Here is a 15,464-nt window from a genome sequence, read left to right on the forward strand (position 1 = left end):
CTGTGGATGTACTGTGTCTTGCGACACTGCTTCTGACCCAGGGCGGTGGGCGGGGTGCAGGGATGACCCGTCATCCAGGAGGTGCTCAGATGAGAGGAAGGGTGGGAGGGGTGTGGAGTGTATTTGGGGATGAAATGAGTGGGAGTGTTTTTATGCCTTTCCCTTTTTGGCTACCTCCCTTGGAAGGGGGAAAAAGCCTTGGTATATGTATGTATGTATGACAAAACGTCAGGAATAAATGCTTCACTTCCAGTCCATGTTTCCTTTGCCGTGTTTATGCAACAGAGGTGATAACTGATGACTTCTCTCCTCCTCCTCCACCTGTTGGCCAGTGACAGACCCACACTAATACAATACAAACAACAATTCATTATTTCTCTATGGAGAGATCTGTAGGAGAGCCTGAGGATTGTTGCTGACTACTGTGGAGCTGCAGGTTTCCAGTGAAACTGAAATGAAAAATTATGATTATAAAGTGCTATGTGGATTTTTTTATTTTTTTATTTTTTCAATTTAGTTATTAGGTAGAGTAAGATGTGAAGCAAGTTATATATACCAAAAATTCAGTAGCCTTCAAGGGGGGCGGGGGCAAGTCAAAGCACACATCCACTTCATACATAATATAACCTATTTGAGACCCCTAGTATTGCAGCACCTCTTGGATGAAGGGTCAGCCCTATAACCCAGCACATTGCTTTTGTTCAAGGTAATACAGCAAAGCTCAGTGTTATCTTTGACCCAAGGACTGTAGCAGGGAACTGGTATGACCCCTCATCAATGAGGTCCTGAGATGAGAAGGATATTAAATGGGTTTTGATATGTATCAAATGGGTGTGTACTTTGATTTGGCCACCCCTCTTACAAGGGGGAAAGAATCATTGGTATTTACCTGGTTGTATTTTGCAGGAGGAGAGCTATGCTCATGGTGACCCGCTTTTGTATCTTTCAGCATCCAGTTTGATCTAAAATTCTTGTGTAGTTTTTGCACTCACATATGTATGCATATGCTCTCAAAGTTGTGGCTTGCACCGACTTTATAGTCATACATAACTGGAATAGAATTACAAATTGAAAGTTTGAATACTATTGTCCTTATGATTCTGCTATTAATGCTTTCAGATGAGGCAGCCAGAGAAGCTCTGACTGACATGCCTCCTAGATCTGAAGAGGAGCTGGATGCAGTGACACTGCACAACCAGGTAGGACTTGCAAGATTAAGTGTTTTATACATACCAAAGGGCATTCTTCTTCCTTGAAAGAGGGAGGCTGTGTCATTGCATACACTCATCATAACCCATCTCAGTATCTCATGGATGAAGGAATGCCCGTCTCCCACCTACATAGGCGTCATAAGGCGTGAGTAGGTACTTAAGGGGGTACGCGACACCTGGGGGGGTGAATTTGGTCAAGATATGTCATTTTTCAAAACTGTGTTCAAAATGTTCGTATACCACTTAGAAATAAATCCCGACAAATAATTTTCCAGCCGCGCGCAATTTAAAGGTCCTGGGTGAGGATTAAAGGGACAGATTTAAAGGCGCAACCCACACTAGAAGGAGGCGTGCCACTTGGGACCTTCAGGCGCAGTGAATAACGTTGAAATTTGATTGAATTTACACTCGTCCAGTGTATCAACGGCCAATACGATTGTGGAGGGGAAGGGAGGAAGGTGGAGGGAGAATATTTCGCCAACTTTGTGCGAAACTAAGCGTTAGTTACCGGCTAACTCTGAAAAGGGAAGTACGCATGTCTCATGAGCTCTCATTGCAATCTATTACTTTAGCTAGTACATATTACTCTTTAGTACAGTCATCATGGGTAGCAAAAAGAACAAAAGAACATCACAATGACAAAAAACAGCAGTTAAAGATGGCAAGCAGTCAAAGACGACTAAAGATCTCACCACCTCTCACTCCACCACCGCCCTCACCTGCACCTCTGTGACGGTGACAGAGGTAAAGGACAACATTAGACTAAACAATTCAAAGAGGAAGATTAAATCCAAAGAAGAAAGCAAGAGGAAAAAGATCAAGGCTATACAGGAAGAAGAAAGAAGAAGGGACATCATATGATGCTGGAGGGGGTGCCCTACCAACATAGATTGGCGAGGGGAATCTGATGAGGAAAGAGAAGGTGCCCACTACTGGAAAATAAACCTCTTTCCAATGATTTAGATACCCTGAAGACCCCCAGCAGAGAGGTTTCATATGAAGAAACCGCCAAAGGTGCAAAAAAGCAAATTATATGATGTTGTCGTCTGTGCGTCGTCACTACTGTGACACACTTATACTTTAGTTTTTCAGTATTTAAAGTACTTATAATTAAAATATGTTGATAATTTTTACTGTACTTATTATATAATAAGAATTAAGCCATGAAAAAATCAGTCAAATTGGTGAAACTATAAGCAAGTTACAAATATATTCATATTTCAAGTTGCCATATCTCCGTTCGATATTTTTCTACTTTTTTTTAATCATAAAAAATCTAATATACATTAGATTTAAATGAAACTTACAGGGAATATTACTTTTAGTAACTGCTAGGGCCGATCGTTCGAATATTTTGAATAGGATGAAAGAGTTCGGAGTAATAATGGAAACGAGCAAAAAAATTGTATTTTTCACGATTTTTGCCAGCCATTAAAATTGAAATGCCTGTATGCAAAAGTATAAAGGAAATTGTTCAATTACTCAATGACCGGCCCTAGGTGTGCCTACTGACTAATCATAGCCAAAATATAAAACAAATTGGACCACGTATTATGGTGCTGAACACTTTTAAATTTCTATACTGGTAAACGAAAATCTGAACATGTGTACATATGTACATCAGTACATACATCATTCTGCATCACTTAAAATGTATTCAATATGGATAACTATTTACCTGAGAAGTTTCAGCTCTTTACTCTAAATAGTTTAGAAAATGACCCCCAGGTGTCGCGGGGGTACGCGACACCTGGAGGTTATTTTCTAAAATATTTAGAGTAAAGAGCTAAAACTTCTCAGGTAAATAGGTATCCATATTGCCTACTTTTTAGGTGAAGCAGAATGATGTATGTACACATGTACACATGTACGTATACCAGTAGCGACATTTAAAAGTGCACAGCACCATAATACGTGGACCAATTTGTTTTATATTTTGGCTATGATTAGTCAGTAGGCACACCTAGGGCCGGTCATTGAGTAATTGAACAATTTCCTTTATACTTTTGCATACAGGCATTTCAATTTTAATGGCTGGCAAAAATCGTGAAAAATACCATTTTTTTGCTCGTTTCCATTATTACTCCGAACTCTTTCATCCTATTCAAAATATTCGAATGACCGGCCCTAGTAGTTACTGAAAGTAATATTCCCTGTAAGTTTCATCTAAATCTAATGTATATTAGATTTTTTATGATTAAAAAAAAGTAGAAAAATATCGAACGGAGATATGGCAACTTGAAATATGAATATATCTGTAACTTGCTTATAGTTTCACCAATTTGACTGATTTTTTCATGGCTTAATTCTTATTATATAATAAGTAAGTACAGTAAAAATTATCAACATATTTTAATTATAAGTACTTTAAATACTGAAAAACTAAAGTATAAGTATGTCACAGTAGTGACGACGCACAGACGACAACATCATATAATTTGCTTTTTTGCACCTTTGGCGGTTTCTTCTCTCTGCTGGGGTTCTTCAGGGTATCTAAATCATTGAAAGAGGTTTATTTTCCAGTAGTGGGCGCCTTCTCTTTCCTCATCAGATTCCCCTCGCCAATCTATGTTGGTAGGGCACCCCCTCCAGCATCATATGATGTCCCTTCTTCTTTCTTCTTCCTGTATAGCCTTGATCTTTTTCCTCTTGCTTTCTTCTTTGGATTTAATCTTCCTCTTTGAATTGTTTAGTCTAATGTTGTCCTTTACCTCTGTCACCGTCACAGAGGTGCAGGTGAGGGCGGTGGTGGAGTGATAGGTGGTGAGATCTTTAGTCGTCTTTGACTGCTTGCCATCTTTAACTGCTGTTTTTTGTCATTGTGATGTTCTTTTGTTCTTTTTGCTACCCATGATGACTGTACTAAAGAGTAATATGTACTAGCTAAAGTAATAGATTGCAATGAGAGCTCATGAGACATGCGTACTTCCCTTTTCAGAGCTAGCCGGTAACTAACACTTAGTTTCGCACAAAGTTGGCGAAATATTCTCCCTCCACCTTCCTCCCTTCCCCTCCACAATCGTATTGGCCGTTGATACACTGGGCGAGTGTAAATTCAATCAAATTTCAACGTTATTCGCTGTGCCTGAAGGTCCTAAGTGGCACGCCTCCTTCTAGTGTGGGTTGCGCCTTTAAATCTGTCCCATTAATCCTCACCCAGGACCTTTAAATTGCGCGCGGCTGGAAAATTATTTGTCGGGATTTATTTCTAAGTGCTATACGAACATTTTGAACACAGTTTTGAAAAATGCCATATCTTGACCAAATTCACCCCCCTAGGTGTCGTGTACCCCCTTAAGGATGCCAGTGTCAGCGTCTTGATATATATTTTTTGTAGTTGTACATGAGTTACCCCCTGGATTCTGTGAACTGGTTTGATCACATTTTCTGTTTATTATTAGTCAGAGTAAAAAAGAATAAGTAATACAGCAGTGGCTTTATATTCATTTGGCAGCCAATGCTGCGGATGAGACTTTGACTTGTACTGAAGTGGTTAAAAAAATTAGAGACTAAAAAATGCATTCCTTGTGACTTTGCCATTTCTCCATTCATTCACAACATCTCTCCATTCACTCTTGTCTCTTGTACTCTCTCTTCTTTGCTTGATAGACAATCCTCATGCATCACGTGTTCCCTTTACCCAATCCATCCACCTCATTCTTGGTTTTCCTCTTTAAGTTCCCTCCATTCACTTATGCTTTCCAACATTCTTTTTTGCAAGTCTTTCTTCACTTTCAATATGACCAAACCACCTCAGCCATCTTTCAGCTATCATTCTTTGACTCGTCTCCTGATTTCTCACTTTATCCCTGTAATACCAACCATACTTCTCAAACACGTCTCAAACATATTCATGCTTTTTCTCTCTACATTCCCAAAACTCTAAGTCTATTCCATACAGTACTGTGGGTACTGTGGGAAGAGGGGAATGTCTGTTGAGGAAGGACGGGAGAGGACAGAAGACAGGGGTGAATGGAGAATGGTTGTGTATGGATGATGTTGTGATGCATGAGGTGGAATGGGTGGGGGGATGGGGGGTGAGGTAGTATGTGTGAGCAAAATTTGACGCAGCCCAAAGGGATTTCTCCCCGTCTTCTCCTTTTATGCAGGGGGGGACGGAGAGGGGGGGTCGCCGATTTAATGAAGTGGCCTTGCTGTGGATGTGCTGTGTCTTGCGACACTGCTTCTGACCCAGGGCAGTGGACAAGGTGCAGGGATGACCCGTCATCCAGGAGGTGCTAAGATAAGAGGGAGGGTGGAGGGGTGTGGGGTGTATTCAGGGATGGAATGGGTGGGAATGATTTTATGCCTTTTCCTTTTTGGCTACCTCCCTTGTAAGGGGGAAGAAGCCTTGGTATATGTATGTATGTACTGTGGGTACCTACTGTCTCATTGCATTCATCCCCAGATATCTCATAGCATTTTTCATTCCCCCCCAAGATATTGAAATATTTGTTGAAATAGATTGTAAAAAGAAATATATAAATATCTTTTTATATACAAAAAGTCTTCTCCTTTACAAGGGAAGTAGCCAACCAAGGCATGTGCCGACCCTAAGATTGCCTGAGGTAGAATTTTTTTTTTTTCCCCATTTTGCCATTCAGAAACTTTACTTATTTATTTATTGCAGTTATCTTTTTTTTTTTTTTCTTTTTGATCCATTTTAGGGTCATTACTTGTTATTGTTAACCTTTATATTATTTATTCAAGGCACTGATGAACATGGAAGCCAAGCCTACAGAAGGCTTTGAGAAGCTGCAGTTTCTGCTGGGTCAGAATCCATTTCCTCCTGAGACTTTTGGAAATCTTCTTCTTTTATACTGCAAGTACGAGTACTACCACCTTGCCGCTGATGTTCTTGCAGAAAATGCACATCTTACCTACAAATATCTGACCTCTGTGAGTATTGAATAAAGATCTTTACACTTTTGCATTTTGGAGAGCATGGCTGAAAAGACTAGAGTACCATTGTCTGTAAGTGAGAAGGTAGATGGATGACAATTAGAATCCTGTTAGAGGACTACAGTGGAAATAAGTGTACATGCTTTTTTGTGTTATCCTTGGCAATTGTAATTGTTATCTTGAACTATGTGTTCTTTTCATTATCTGCACTTCATGTATATTGATTCATTGCCAAATAAACTTATTATTATTATTATTAAGTTAATGCCTTGCTGTGGATGTACTGTTTCTTGCGGCACTGCTTCTGACCCAGGGCAGTGGACAAGGTGCGGGGATGACCCGTCATTCAGGAGGTGCTAAGATAAGAGGGAGGGTGGAGGGGTGTGGAGTGTATTCAGGGATGGAATGGGTGGGAATGATTTTATGCCTTTTTCTTTTTGGCTACCCCCCTTGTAAGGGGGAAAAAGCCTTGGTATATGTATGTATGTATTAATAACGGCATATGTTCTTTAAAAGGTATTTATGCCTAGCCATCTCAAAGGGTGGGTAGTGACTAGATAATGTTCGTGTATTCAGTTTAATCATTTGCTATAGATCTTTTTTTTCTGTTTAATTGATTTAATTACATATTGTATTTGAATTCTTTTATTTTTTATCTACAGTACCTCTTTGACTTTCTGGATGCTCTGATAACGCAGCAGACCTCAGCGGCTGAGGCATATCGGAAATTTGATGAACTTGGGTCTCGCCACATTGAGTTACTGCGTAAGTTGACAAAGATGGTGCAGGAAGCTAGGCAAAACCAGGATGATGAACAGGTCAAATCAGCTGTTAATGAATATGAAGAAGTACTGGAAAGGTGAGTGAAAAGATTGGGTATGTGCAAGTTGGCAAGTAGTCATTGAATTCATTGTTTGAGTTTCCAGTGGAGCCATACAAATGAATAGAAGAAAATGTCCTCATGCCTTTCTTATAGTGAAGTACATTTTGGGAGGTGATTATGTCAGATTGGGAAATGTCTAATTGATAAATACTAACACTTTTGTGATCTGAGAATGTCCTCATGGCTGAATAATTTTAGTTTTGTGACAAACTGAATGTATGAGGAAGGACAAGCAAAAGGAGTGTGGAAAACAGAATAAAATGAAAACTAAGAATAAGATCAAGGTGAAAAGGCCTCTGGATGCAAATGTGATTCCAGTAGATCAGGGAAGATAAAGTGCAAGAGATAGGAATGTATGGAAAGAGTGTGTGAATGGATGAATGGAAGATGCTTCCCAAAGGCATGTTCCCTGCATCTGCTTTATAGAGGAGTGGATTTGGAGGAAGATGATGAAGCAGTGGGGTAAAAACAGCCTTGGCTGTCAGGGTCTGTGGTGGGTGAGCTATGCCTTGCTGCACTGTGACCCACATAGTATAATGGAGGACTGGATGATTCTTCATCCTCAAAGTACTAAGATGGGAGGGGTGAGTTAGTGAGTCCTTATGTGTAGGTGTGTACTCTGACTCAATCACTCCCTTGTGAGGGTGATTGTATCTTTGATTTAAAAAAATCTATTCTTATAAGGATGTTGTACATTCAGAAAGGTTGAAGTATTGATAATCCCCATTTCTTCACTTTAGATATATTCCAGTTCTGATGGGCCAAGCAAAGATATACTGGGATTTAGAAAATTATGCACAGGTAGGTGTGGGTGTGTTTAGATATGCACGAGTTACTTCAAGATTATTTTGTATTCTATAGAAACAACTAAAAGACCTTACACATGTCCAGTTGATTATGTTACATGTTTTCCTTCTTTTTCATTTTTACATTCAACTGATTATTCTTTATGATATGCAATTTGATCAGTATTTACATTTCAGGTGGAGAAGATATTCCGTAAATCAGTTGAGTTTTGCAATGAGTCTGATGTATGGAAGCTAAATGTTGCTCATGTTTTGTTTATGCAAGAAAATAAATTTAAGGAAGCAACTGGATTTTATGAACCGATCGTTAAGAAAAATTATGACAATGTAAGACTTCCCTGATTTTTGTCTGCCATAAGATGTGTATTGTGTATATATTTGTATATTGAGGGTATGTGTTTTTATACACTGTCTTGTGTAGTTATAGCACATTAGACACATTCTTTAAGAGTTTGTTCTTCTGTTGTTTTATTCAGATTTTGAATGTCAGTGCAATAGTACTAGCCAACCTGTGTGTGTCATATATCATGACCAGCCAAAATGAAGAAGCTGAGGAGCTTATGAGAAAGATAGAAAAGGAAGAGGAACAGCTTGCATATGAAGATCCTGACAAGAAGATATATCATCTTTGTATTGTAAATCTTGTGATAGGGTGAGTACCTCTATACTTTGGTGTAGAGCTTTTAATTATCATTTATATAGTGTGAATGTGTTGCTATTTTACTATTGAGTACATGACCTTGATTAGCAAAGTCACAACTTGGGAACCATCTTGTAGTTAAATAAAACAATGTTATACACAACAAAATCTTAAGCATATTTTTCGATCAAGATTCAACATATACACATAGACATACATGCCCTGGCATGTACAATGGGCTAAGTCACTGTCACTTGTTACATCTGAGCTGGGTTTGAGTCCTTAGCTTGGCCATGTATCAATTTCTGTATATATGCTTCCTTCGAGCTCCTCATCAGCCTCAACTGTGATGGCATGGAATTAAAGTGTATTAATGTAATGGAAAAGATGTATATATGTATGTATGTACATACATATATGCACTTGTGTGTGTGTGTATTTACCTAATTGTGGGATTCAGGAAAGGCATAATGCTTGTTGGGTCATATCTCCTGTTCTCCATTTTTTCATATCTAGCCTCAAATTCATGTTGGGTGATGAGGGGGCAAGTTGTATATAGGGGCAACACGAAAAGTTGCTCCTGAGAAAAAACTATCACCTGTGTGGTGAGATCACACTCTGAGGAAGAAGATCAAGATGCCCCACAACACCAACATTTTGATTTGGTGCCTGCTCTCTCGTTATGATTACCTAATAAGATTATTGTTTTATCAAAGGTCCAGTGTAATTTTTTGGGTTACTGATATAGTGTTCCATGATCGTATGTTGTGATTCATGGTGTATATTTGAATAGTGAGAACAACCATTTTTACATGGTTCTGAGTGAAAACAGGAGCCAAACAAGCAAAAATGGCCCCTTGAAGTGTGAAGGAAGAAATGTTTGTTGCTGGGGGCCATGCATATGAGGGGAACCCATACAGGTGAATTTTGGATGTGCCACATCTCACCTCAAAAACTTAATTTAAAAAAATATTTTTCAGTAATAGTATGACTCGTCAGACATTACCCTACAGTTCCAACTTAGTCTCTATTCTTGATTTCTGACTGTGATATTATTTCAATTTGAATTCATTTATTGTTCTAACATGGGCGATATTGCCTAAACTATTCCAAGTATTTATTTAAAGCCCTCGTATCTTTAATCAAGAGATCTCTTCTGTCAATGTAGTCTATCCCCTTCAGTGACCTGAATACTGTAATCGTATCACCTCTCTCTCTTTGATATTTCAAAGTTGACAAATCCAGTGCATTTAGTCTTTGTTGATATGGTTTATCTGCCAAGCTAGGAATCAGTCTTGTTGCTACCCCTTGTATTCTCTCAATCTTGAATATGTCCTTTACTCTGTGTGGAGACCATTGTAATGCATAATCCAGTGTGTTTATGTTTGTTGGTGTACACATTTAGCATTTATTATGTTTCTGCATAGGACCTTGTACTGTGCCAAAGGAAACTATGAGTTTGGCATTTCCCGAGTCATCAAAAGTTTAGAGCCATACAACAAAAAACTGGGAACAGATACATGGTAAGAAACTCAGGATTTTGTATCAGAGTAGTGTAGATATACTTTTTTTTTTTAATTATTTAATTAAGTGTTGAATTTGCTAATCAATAATCAATAAGCTTGTCCTTCAGTTGAATTGAAAAATTCTGCCCATCTTCAAAACTCATCAACATCTTCACTCATTCTTTCCATATACCCAAACCATCTCAATGAATTACACTGATAGTGCTAAGGTGTTTATTTCAGCACTCCTGTATCTGCTCAGACAGTTTTTTTTTTATACTCATTCTTTACCTATACATTCCTGAGTCTATCCTTCCTCACAACACTTACTATATTTCCCAATCATGTTTATGTTCTTTATGCCTTTATCCCAATCATGTTTATGTTCTTTTATGCCTTTATCCCAATCATGTTTATGTTCTTTTATGCCTTTCCCTTTTTGGCTACCTCCCTTGTAAGGGGGAAAAAGCCTTGATATATGTATGTATGTATGTTTATGTTCTTCCTTTCTGCCTCCTTCCATTTTCAAGTCTCCACTCCATTCAGTACAGTTGGCACAATCACGCCTTCATTTAACCTGACAACTGGCTATTATCAAACTTGTACCTTATCTGTGTATAATGCATTATTTTTCATCATAAAATTTGAATTGATTTTGAACCTGCTTCCACAATATTTGTCTGAATTTGTTTATTCAATCATTTACTCGTACAAAATCTACAGGTACTATGCTAAGAGATGTTTCTTATCTCTGATCGAGAATTTATGCAAGCATATGATAACTGTGAAAGATTCAGTGATCCAGGAATGTATACAATTTCTTGAACACTGTGAAGGTACTGTACATGAAGAAATTCTTGTTAAATAGTAGTTGGATATGATAAATGTCTTATATGCATAATTTTTTATGTTGTTCATGACCTTGTACATTTTAGATTAACTATGTGGTCTGACAACCCAGTTACTATTGTATTTACCTATAATACTTAATATAATGACTACATATTTTTTCTTTTTCCTGTGATGCAGTATATGGACGTAATGTTAAGACAATGATTGAACAACCCCTGGAAGAGATGGCCATTCATCCTGGGAAGAATACCGTTACTTATGAATCAAGGCTTCTCAAAGCATTGCTGCTGCAAATTCAGATGATGTAAAAGCAGTGAAATATTATGTCTTTACTTGAGAGTAATCACAATTTAAAAAGGTATAGAATTTGTGATTATATTTATCTCTGTGTATCTTACCATGTTTACATGTCTACAGAAATGAGATTAATTAATGATATCTATCTCTCCCTATTTTTCAGATCATATATTTGTGTATGAGACTTATTAACCCACTGTCAGAGAATGAGATAAGATGGACAGAAAATATGTATATTTCGACCACTATCTATGGTCCTCTTCAGCTGAAGAGGACCACAGATAGTGGTCAAAATATATAGATTTTCTGTCCATCTTATCTCATTCTCTGACAGTGGGTTAATAAGTCTCATTTTACAAATATGCCACTACATTTATACCTTCCTAATATTTGTGTATATACCAATGTTCTTTTCCTCAATATAAGGAGGTAGCCAAATTAAAGCTTGCCTTAACTTTTCAGGAGAAAAATACAAAGGGGATACTCACTCCTGTCACTGCCCCATTTAGTTGCCTCTTATGACATATATGGGAACATGGTGGCAGTATTCTTATCCCAATGCCACAGGAACATAAAAAGAGCTTATGTTCTAGGAATGGTACAGGAGAGATATAAAAAAAAAAAACAGACTAATGAGAGAAAGCAGAAATTAAAAAGTGGCCCAGCATTCTTCTATGTCATATGAACCAAGCACATGAAAATATATATTAGAAAATTCATTATTATAAATACAAGTAATGTAAGATGCACATGAATATATTCTAGAACCTCAATAGAAAGTGTGCTTGACAACATGTCATTATATTGAAAAACATACTCAACAAATGTGTTAAAAGAAAATAGAATTTAAATCATACAAAAATATTATTTATGAAAGCTAAATATTACATATTGTAAGATATGCAAAGTCTTTTAGATAATGTTTGTCACACATCATCATTGCCTTTATTCCAACTTTTCACTTTCACTAGTGATTGGAAATAACATAGTAAACTAGTAATGGAGAGAGCTATTAAGGATGTCTGATTGAGAGACTTAACTTTAGCACTCACAGTTAGAATACTATTATTAGTGGACTACTTTTCTTGTCATGAATCATCTCCTGATTGTGGGAGATGGCTGATATAATGAAAGGTGCTATTGATAACATTGCTTGAATCCGTCCAGATAAGTCACCATAGTAGCCTTCAGTAAATCAGTGTCTTTACATACCAGACAGAAATTTATATTTAAAGATTTATTAGATGATCTATGTGTGATCCATGGGAGATGTAGTTCTCCTGCAAGAGTGACCCGAGGCAGTGGATTCATTGACCCTTGTGTGCCAGCATATGTCTTTTCACCTTTACTTGAATTTGTTATCACGCAAGTGCCGCAAGGATTCAATAAAAAAGCCCCACTAAATAAAATAATCATGGTACATACGTCCATAACAATGACAAAAAGTGGTTAACCAATATCATAGCTGGAAGACAGTGCAGAGTAACCCAAAACAACCAAATTTCAGGAACAAAAGGACTATACAATGGAGTCTCTTGGGGTGCAAAACTGTTCAATCTCCTCTTGAGATCTCTCCCAACTCCAGAACCAGAACTAAAGATCAATGTTCTCTTGTATGTAGATGACCTGACAATAATAACCTAGCACAGTAAGTACAAAATATCAACAAAGAACACCAACACCTACTTGAATGAAGTAGAGAAATAAATAATGAATTGTTACCAAGATAAAGGTCATACGGTGCCATATGTAACTTCTTATATGTCGATAATAATAAATATCTACCTGCAACCGTTTTTGAGTTCTAGCCCTCTAGGAATCTGTTGCCTTGAGTTCAACCTTTCAAGGTCTCTCAAGTTCAAAGGTCCTTAAATCAAGTGAAAGACCATATGTGGCCTCCTATATGCATATGATAGTAAACATCTCTTGCTGCAACAAATTTTGTGCTAAACCCCTCTAAAGATCTGTGACTTTGGGGTTGACCTTTTAAAATCAGGTTGAAGGTCAAACTGCATTTTTCACTACTGTGAATAGGGTTATAGCTGAGCAATAGAGCAAAGTTAATTTTGGTCTTAGTTTGAAGTAAATTGGACAGTGTTTGGGGAAGTTTGAGCCAAGAAAGGGACCAATGATGGGTAATTGCGTGTGATGGCCCTGCAAGATGGACAACAAAGCTGCCTATAGTATATACACTTAAAACCCACTCTCAGAGAAATAATATCAGAAGTACAGGAGCTCTGTATAATTCGACTATTATCTGTAATCCTCTTCTGCTGATGACTACAGATAGTAGTCGAAATATATGGATCTCCTGTGCTTTTGATATTATTTAGTTGAGGTTTATTCAACAATATAAAATATAATTTAGACATATACAAAATATTTACAAAATTAGTTGTTGAAAAGGGAGAGCGAGAAGCAAAGCTTATGGGGAGTTGCTCTCCCTTTGAAAAAAAAAAAAAAAAAAAAGATTAATTTTTGTTACATGTCAGTATGATGCATACACATCTACAAACACACAATGAGATGCGACACGACGTCCGCTAACTCCGACCTCGCGTAGGAATTGGGGTCATCTTGTGGGGGTCAGGTGAGAGGTGAGAGGTCAGGTCGATTCTTGACGGGACGATAATTACTTAATGCGCAGGTCCGGGTCACCATGACCTGCTGGAACAAGAAAAAAAAGAGCGGCAGACTTGGGTGGTACATGACAGTTTCTCCATGAATACAATCATGAAATGGACCTGAAATGTTCGATATACTAATACTTATAGATTAAAGACTTTTTTTAAGTATCGTTTGAATGTTGATAAACATTTTGTCTTATGGAATAAACTGGAAAAGGAATTACCTGTGTTAACACCTATAATAGATAAGCATTGGCCTTTTTTGGTTGTTCTGTATTGAGTTTTAAAAGAAGTCGTTTGTATGCCTAGTCGCATAGCGAGTTGAGTAAGTTGAGTAAAATTTTAATATGTTTTGATTCATTTGTTTATTGTAGATTTGGTGCATAACAATGGCAGTTGTGTACTTTATTAAGTTCTTGAATTTCAGTAGATCATTTTTTTTTAAATAAATGATTTGTATGTTCTAAACGACCTACATTACAGATTATACGCAGTGCCTTTTTTTGAGAGGTAATTATGCATTGAAGATTAGTTTGATAAGTATTACCCCAAATTTCTGAACAATAGTTAAGGTATGGTAGTAGTAGACTTCAGTAAATGGTACGTAGGGTATTTTCATTGAGGATATTTCTCATTTTATGCATAATTCCTAAAGTTTTGGATATCTTATTTATCACGTGATTTAAATGATGTTTCCAATTAAGTTGATCGTCTAAATACACACCTAGGAATTTACTGACGGATGCTTTTTCAATAATTTCGTTGTTTATTTTGATCAGCTTAGTGCTTTCATTATTTTTGTAGAAAAGCAGGTAGTTAGTTTTTGATACGTTTAAGGATAGTTTATTGGCTGAAAACCAGTTGGATAGTTGACATAATCCTTCATTAATTGTCTTGATTAGTTTGTCGGAATTTATATCGGAGCATAGAATGGTGGTATCGTCGGCGAACAGTATAAATTTCATAAGGTTGGATACATTTGTAATGTCATTAATGTATAGTAAGAATAGTTTGGGTCCTAGAACTGAACCTTAAGGTACTCCGCATGTAACTGGTAGAATATGTGATCTTTCTTCCTCAATGGTTACATATTGTTTCCTGTTTTTTAGATAACTTTTTAACCAGTCATTAACTTTACCTCTTAGCCCATAGTATTCGGCTTTTCGAATTAGGATTGCATGATTTACTGTGTCAAATGCCTTTTTTAGATCAATAAATATGCCGGCTGTCTTTTTCTTTTGTTCTAAATTGTTATTTATCTCTTCAATTAATTCCATTACTGCTGTTGACGTTGAAAGATTTCGTTGAAATCCATATTGACTATGGTAAATGACGTCATATTTTTTTTAGAAATGAGTCTAGGCGAATTGTGAATAACTTTTCAAGAATTTTGGAAAACTGTGGTAATAGTGAAATTGGTCTATAATTATTATAACTAGATTTGTCGGCTGATTTCAATATCGGTATTACTTTTGCTATTTTCATTGCATCTGGAAATATTCCTTGTTCAAATGATTTATTGCATATTGTCAGAAAATGATTTTTGATGAAAGGCATAATTTGTTTTACGAGGTTCATATTGATTCCTGTGCAATCAAGTGATTTCTTGTTCTGCATTGATTTTACTGTGTTCATAAGTTCGTTTTCCGTGACGGGTTTTAAAAACAGTGTTATTTATTCGGTGTTTCAAAAACGTCTCATAAGTTTGATGTGTAGTCTTTATTTGTTGCGCGAGGTTAGG

At 37.0% G+C, this 15,464-nt stretch overlaps 1 protein-coding gene across 4 annotated transcripts in view; it reads left to right on the forward strand.

Annotated features, from left to right (window-relative positions):
* Window positions 1-12,881, forward strand: part of Ttc30 (tetratricopeptide repeat domain 30) — a 39,516-nt gene extending 26,635 nt beyond the window's left edge. For 3 of the 4 annotated variants that reach the window (XR_012966056.1, XR_012966057.1, XR_012966058.1), the window contains 10 exons: window positions 1,120-1,199; window positions 5,922-6,110; window positions 6,776-6,972; window positions 7,737-7,797; window positions 7,980-8,129; window positions 8,279-8,454; window positions 9,870-9,965; window positions 10,671-10,783; window positions 10,977-11,157; window positions 11,559-12,881. Coding sequence is in view for 1 of the 4 variants with exons in the window: in XM_076180671.1 (XP_076036786.1) it covers window positions 1,120-1,199; window positions 5,922-6,110; window positions 6,776-6,972; window positions 7,737-7,797; window positions 7,980-8,129; window positions 8,279-8,454; window positions 9,870-9,965; window positions 10,671-10,783; window positions 10,977-11,107 (1,193 nt within the window). In the remaining 3 variants the exon portion in view is untranslated. Of the gene's footprint in view, window positions 1-1,119; window positions 1,200-5,921; window positions 6,111-6,775; window positions 6,973-7,736; window positions 7,798-7,979; window positions 8,130-8,278; window positions 8,455-9,869; window positions 9,966-10,670; window positions 10,784-10,976; window positions 11,159-11,558 lie in introns of those variants that run through there. The other variant, XM_076180671.1, reaches the window with a different exon arrangement.
* Window positions 12,882-15,464: the final 2,583 nt, after the last annotated feature.

Source organism: Oratosquilla oratoria, chromosome 44 (genome assembly GCF_046742065.1).
Source record: "Oratosquilla oratoria isolate Oo_2021 chromosome 44, ASM4674206v1, whole genome shotgun sequence".
Taxonomy (NCBI): Eukaryota; Metazoa; Arthropoda; class Malacostraca; order Stomatopoda; family Squillidae; genus Oratosquilla; species Oratosquilla oratoria.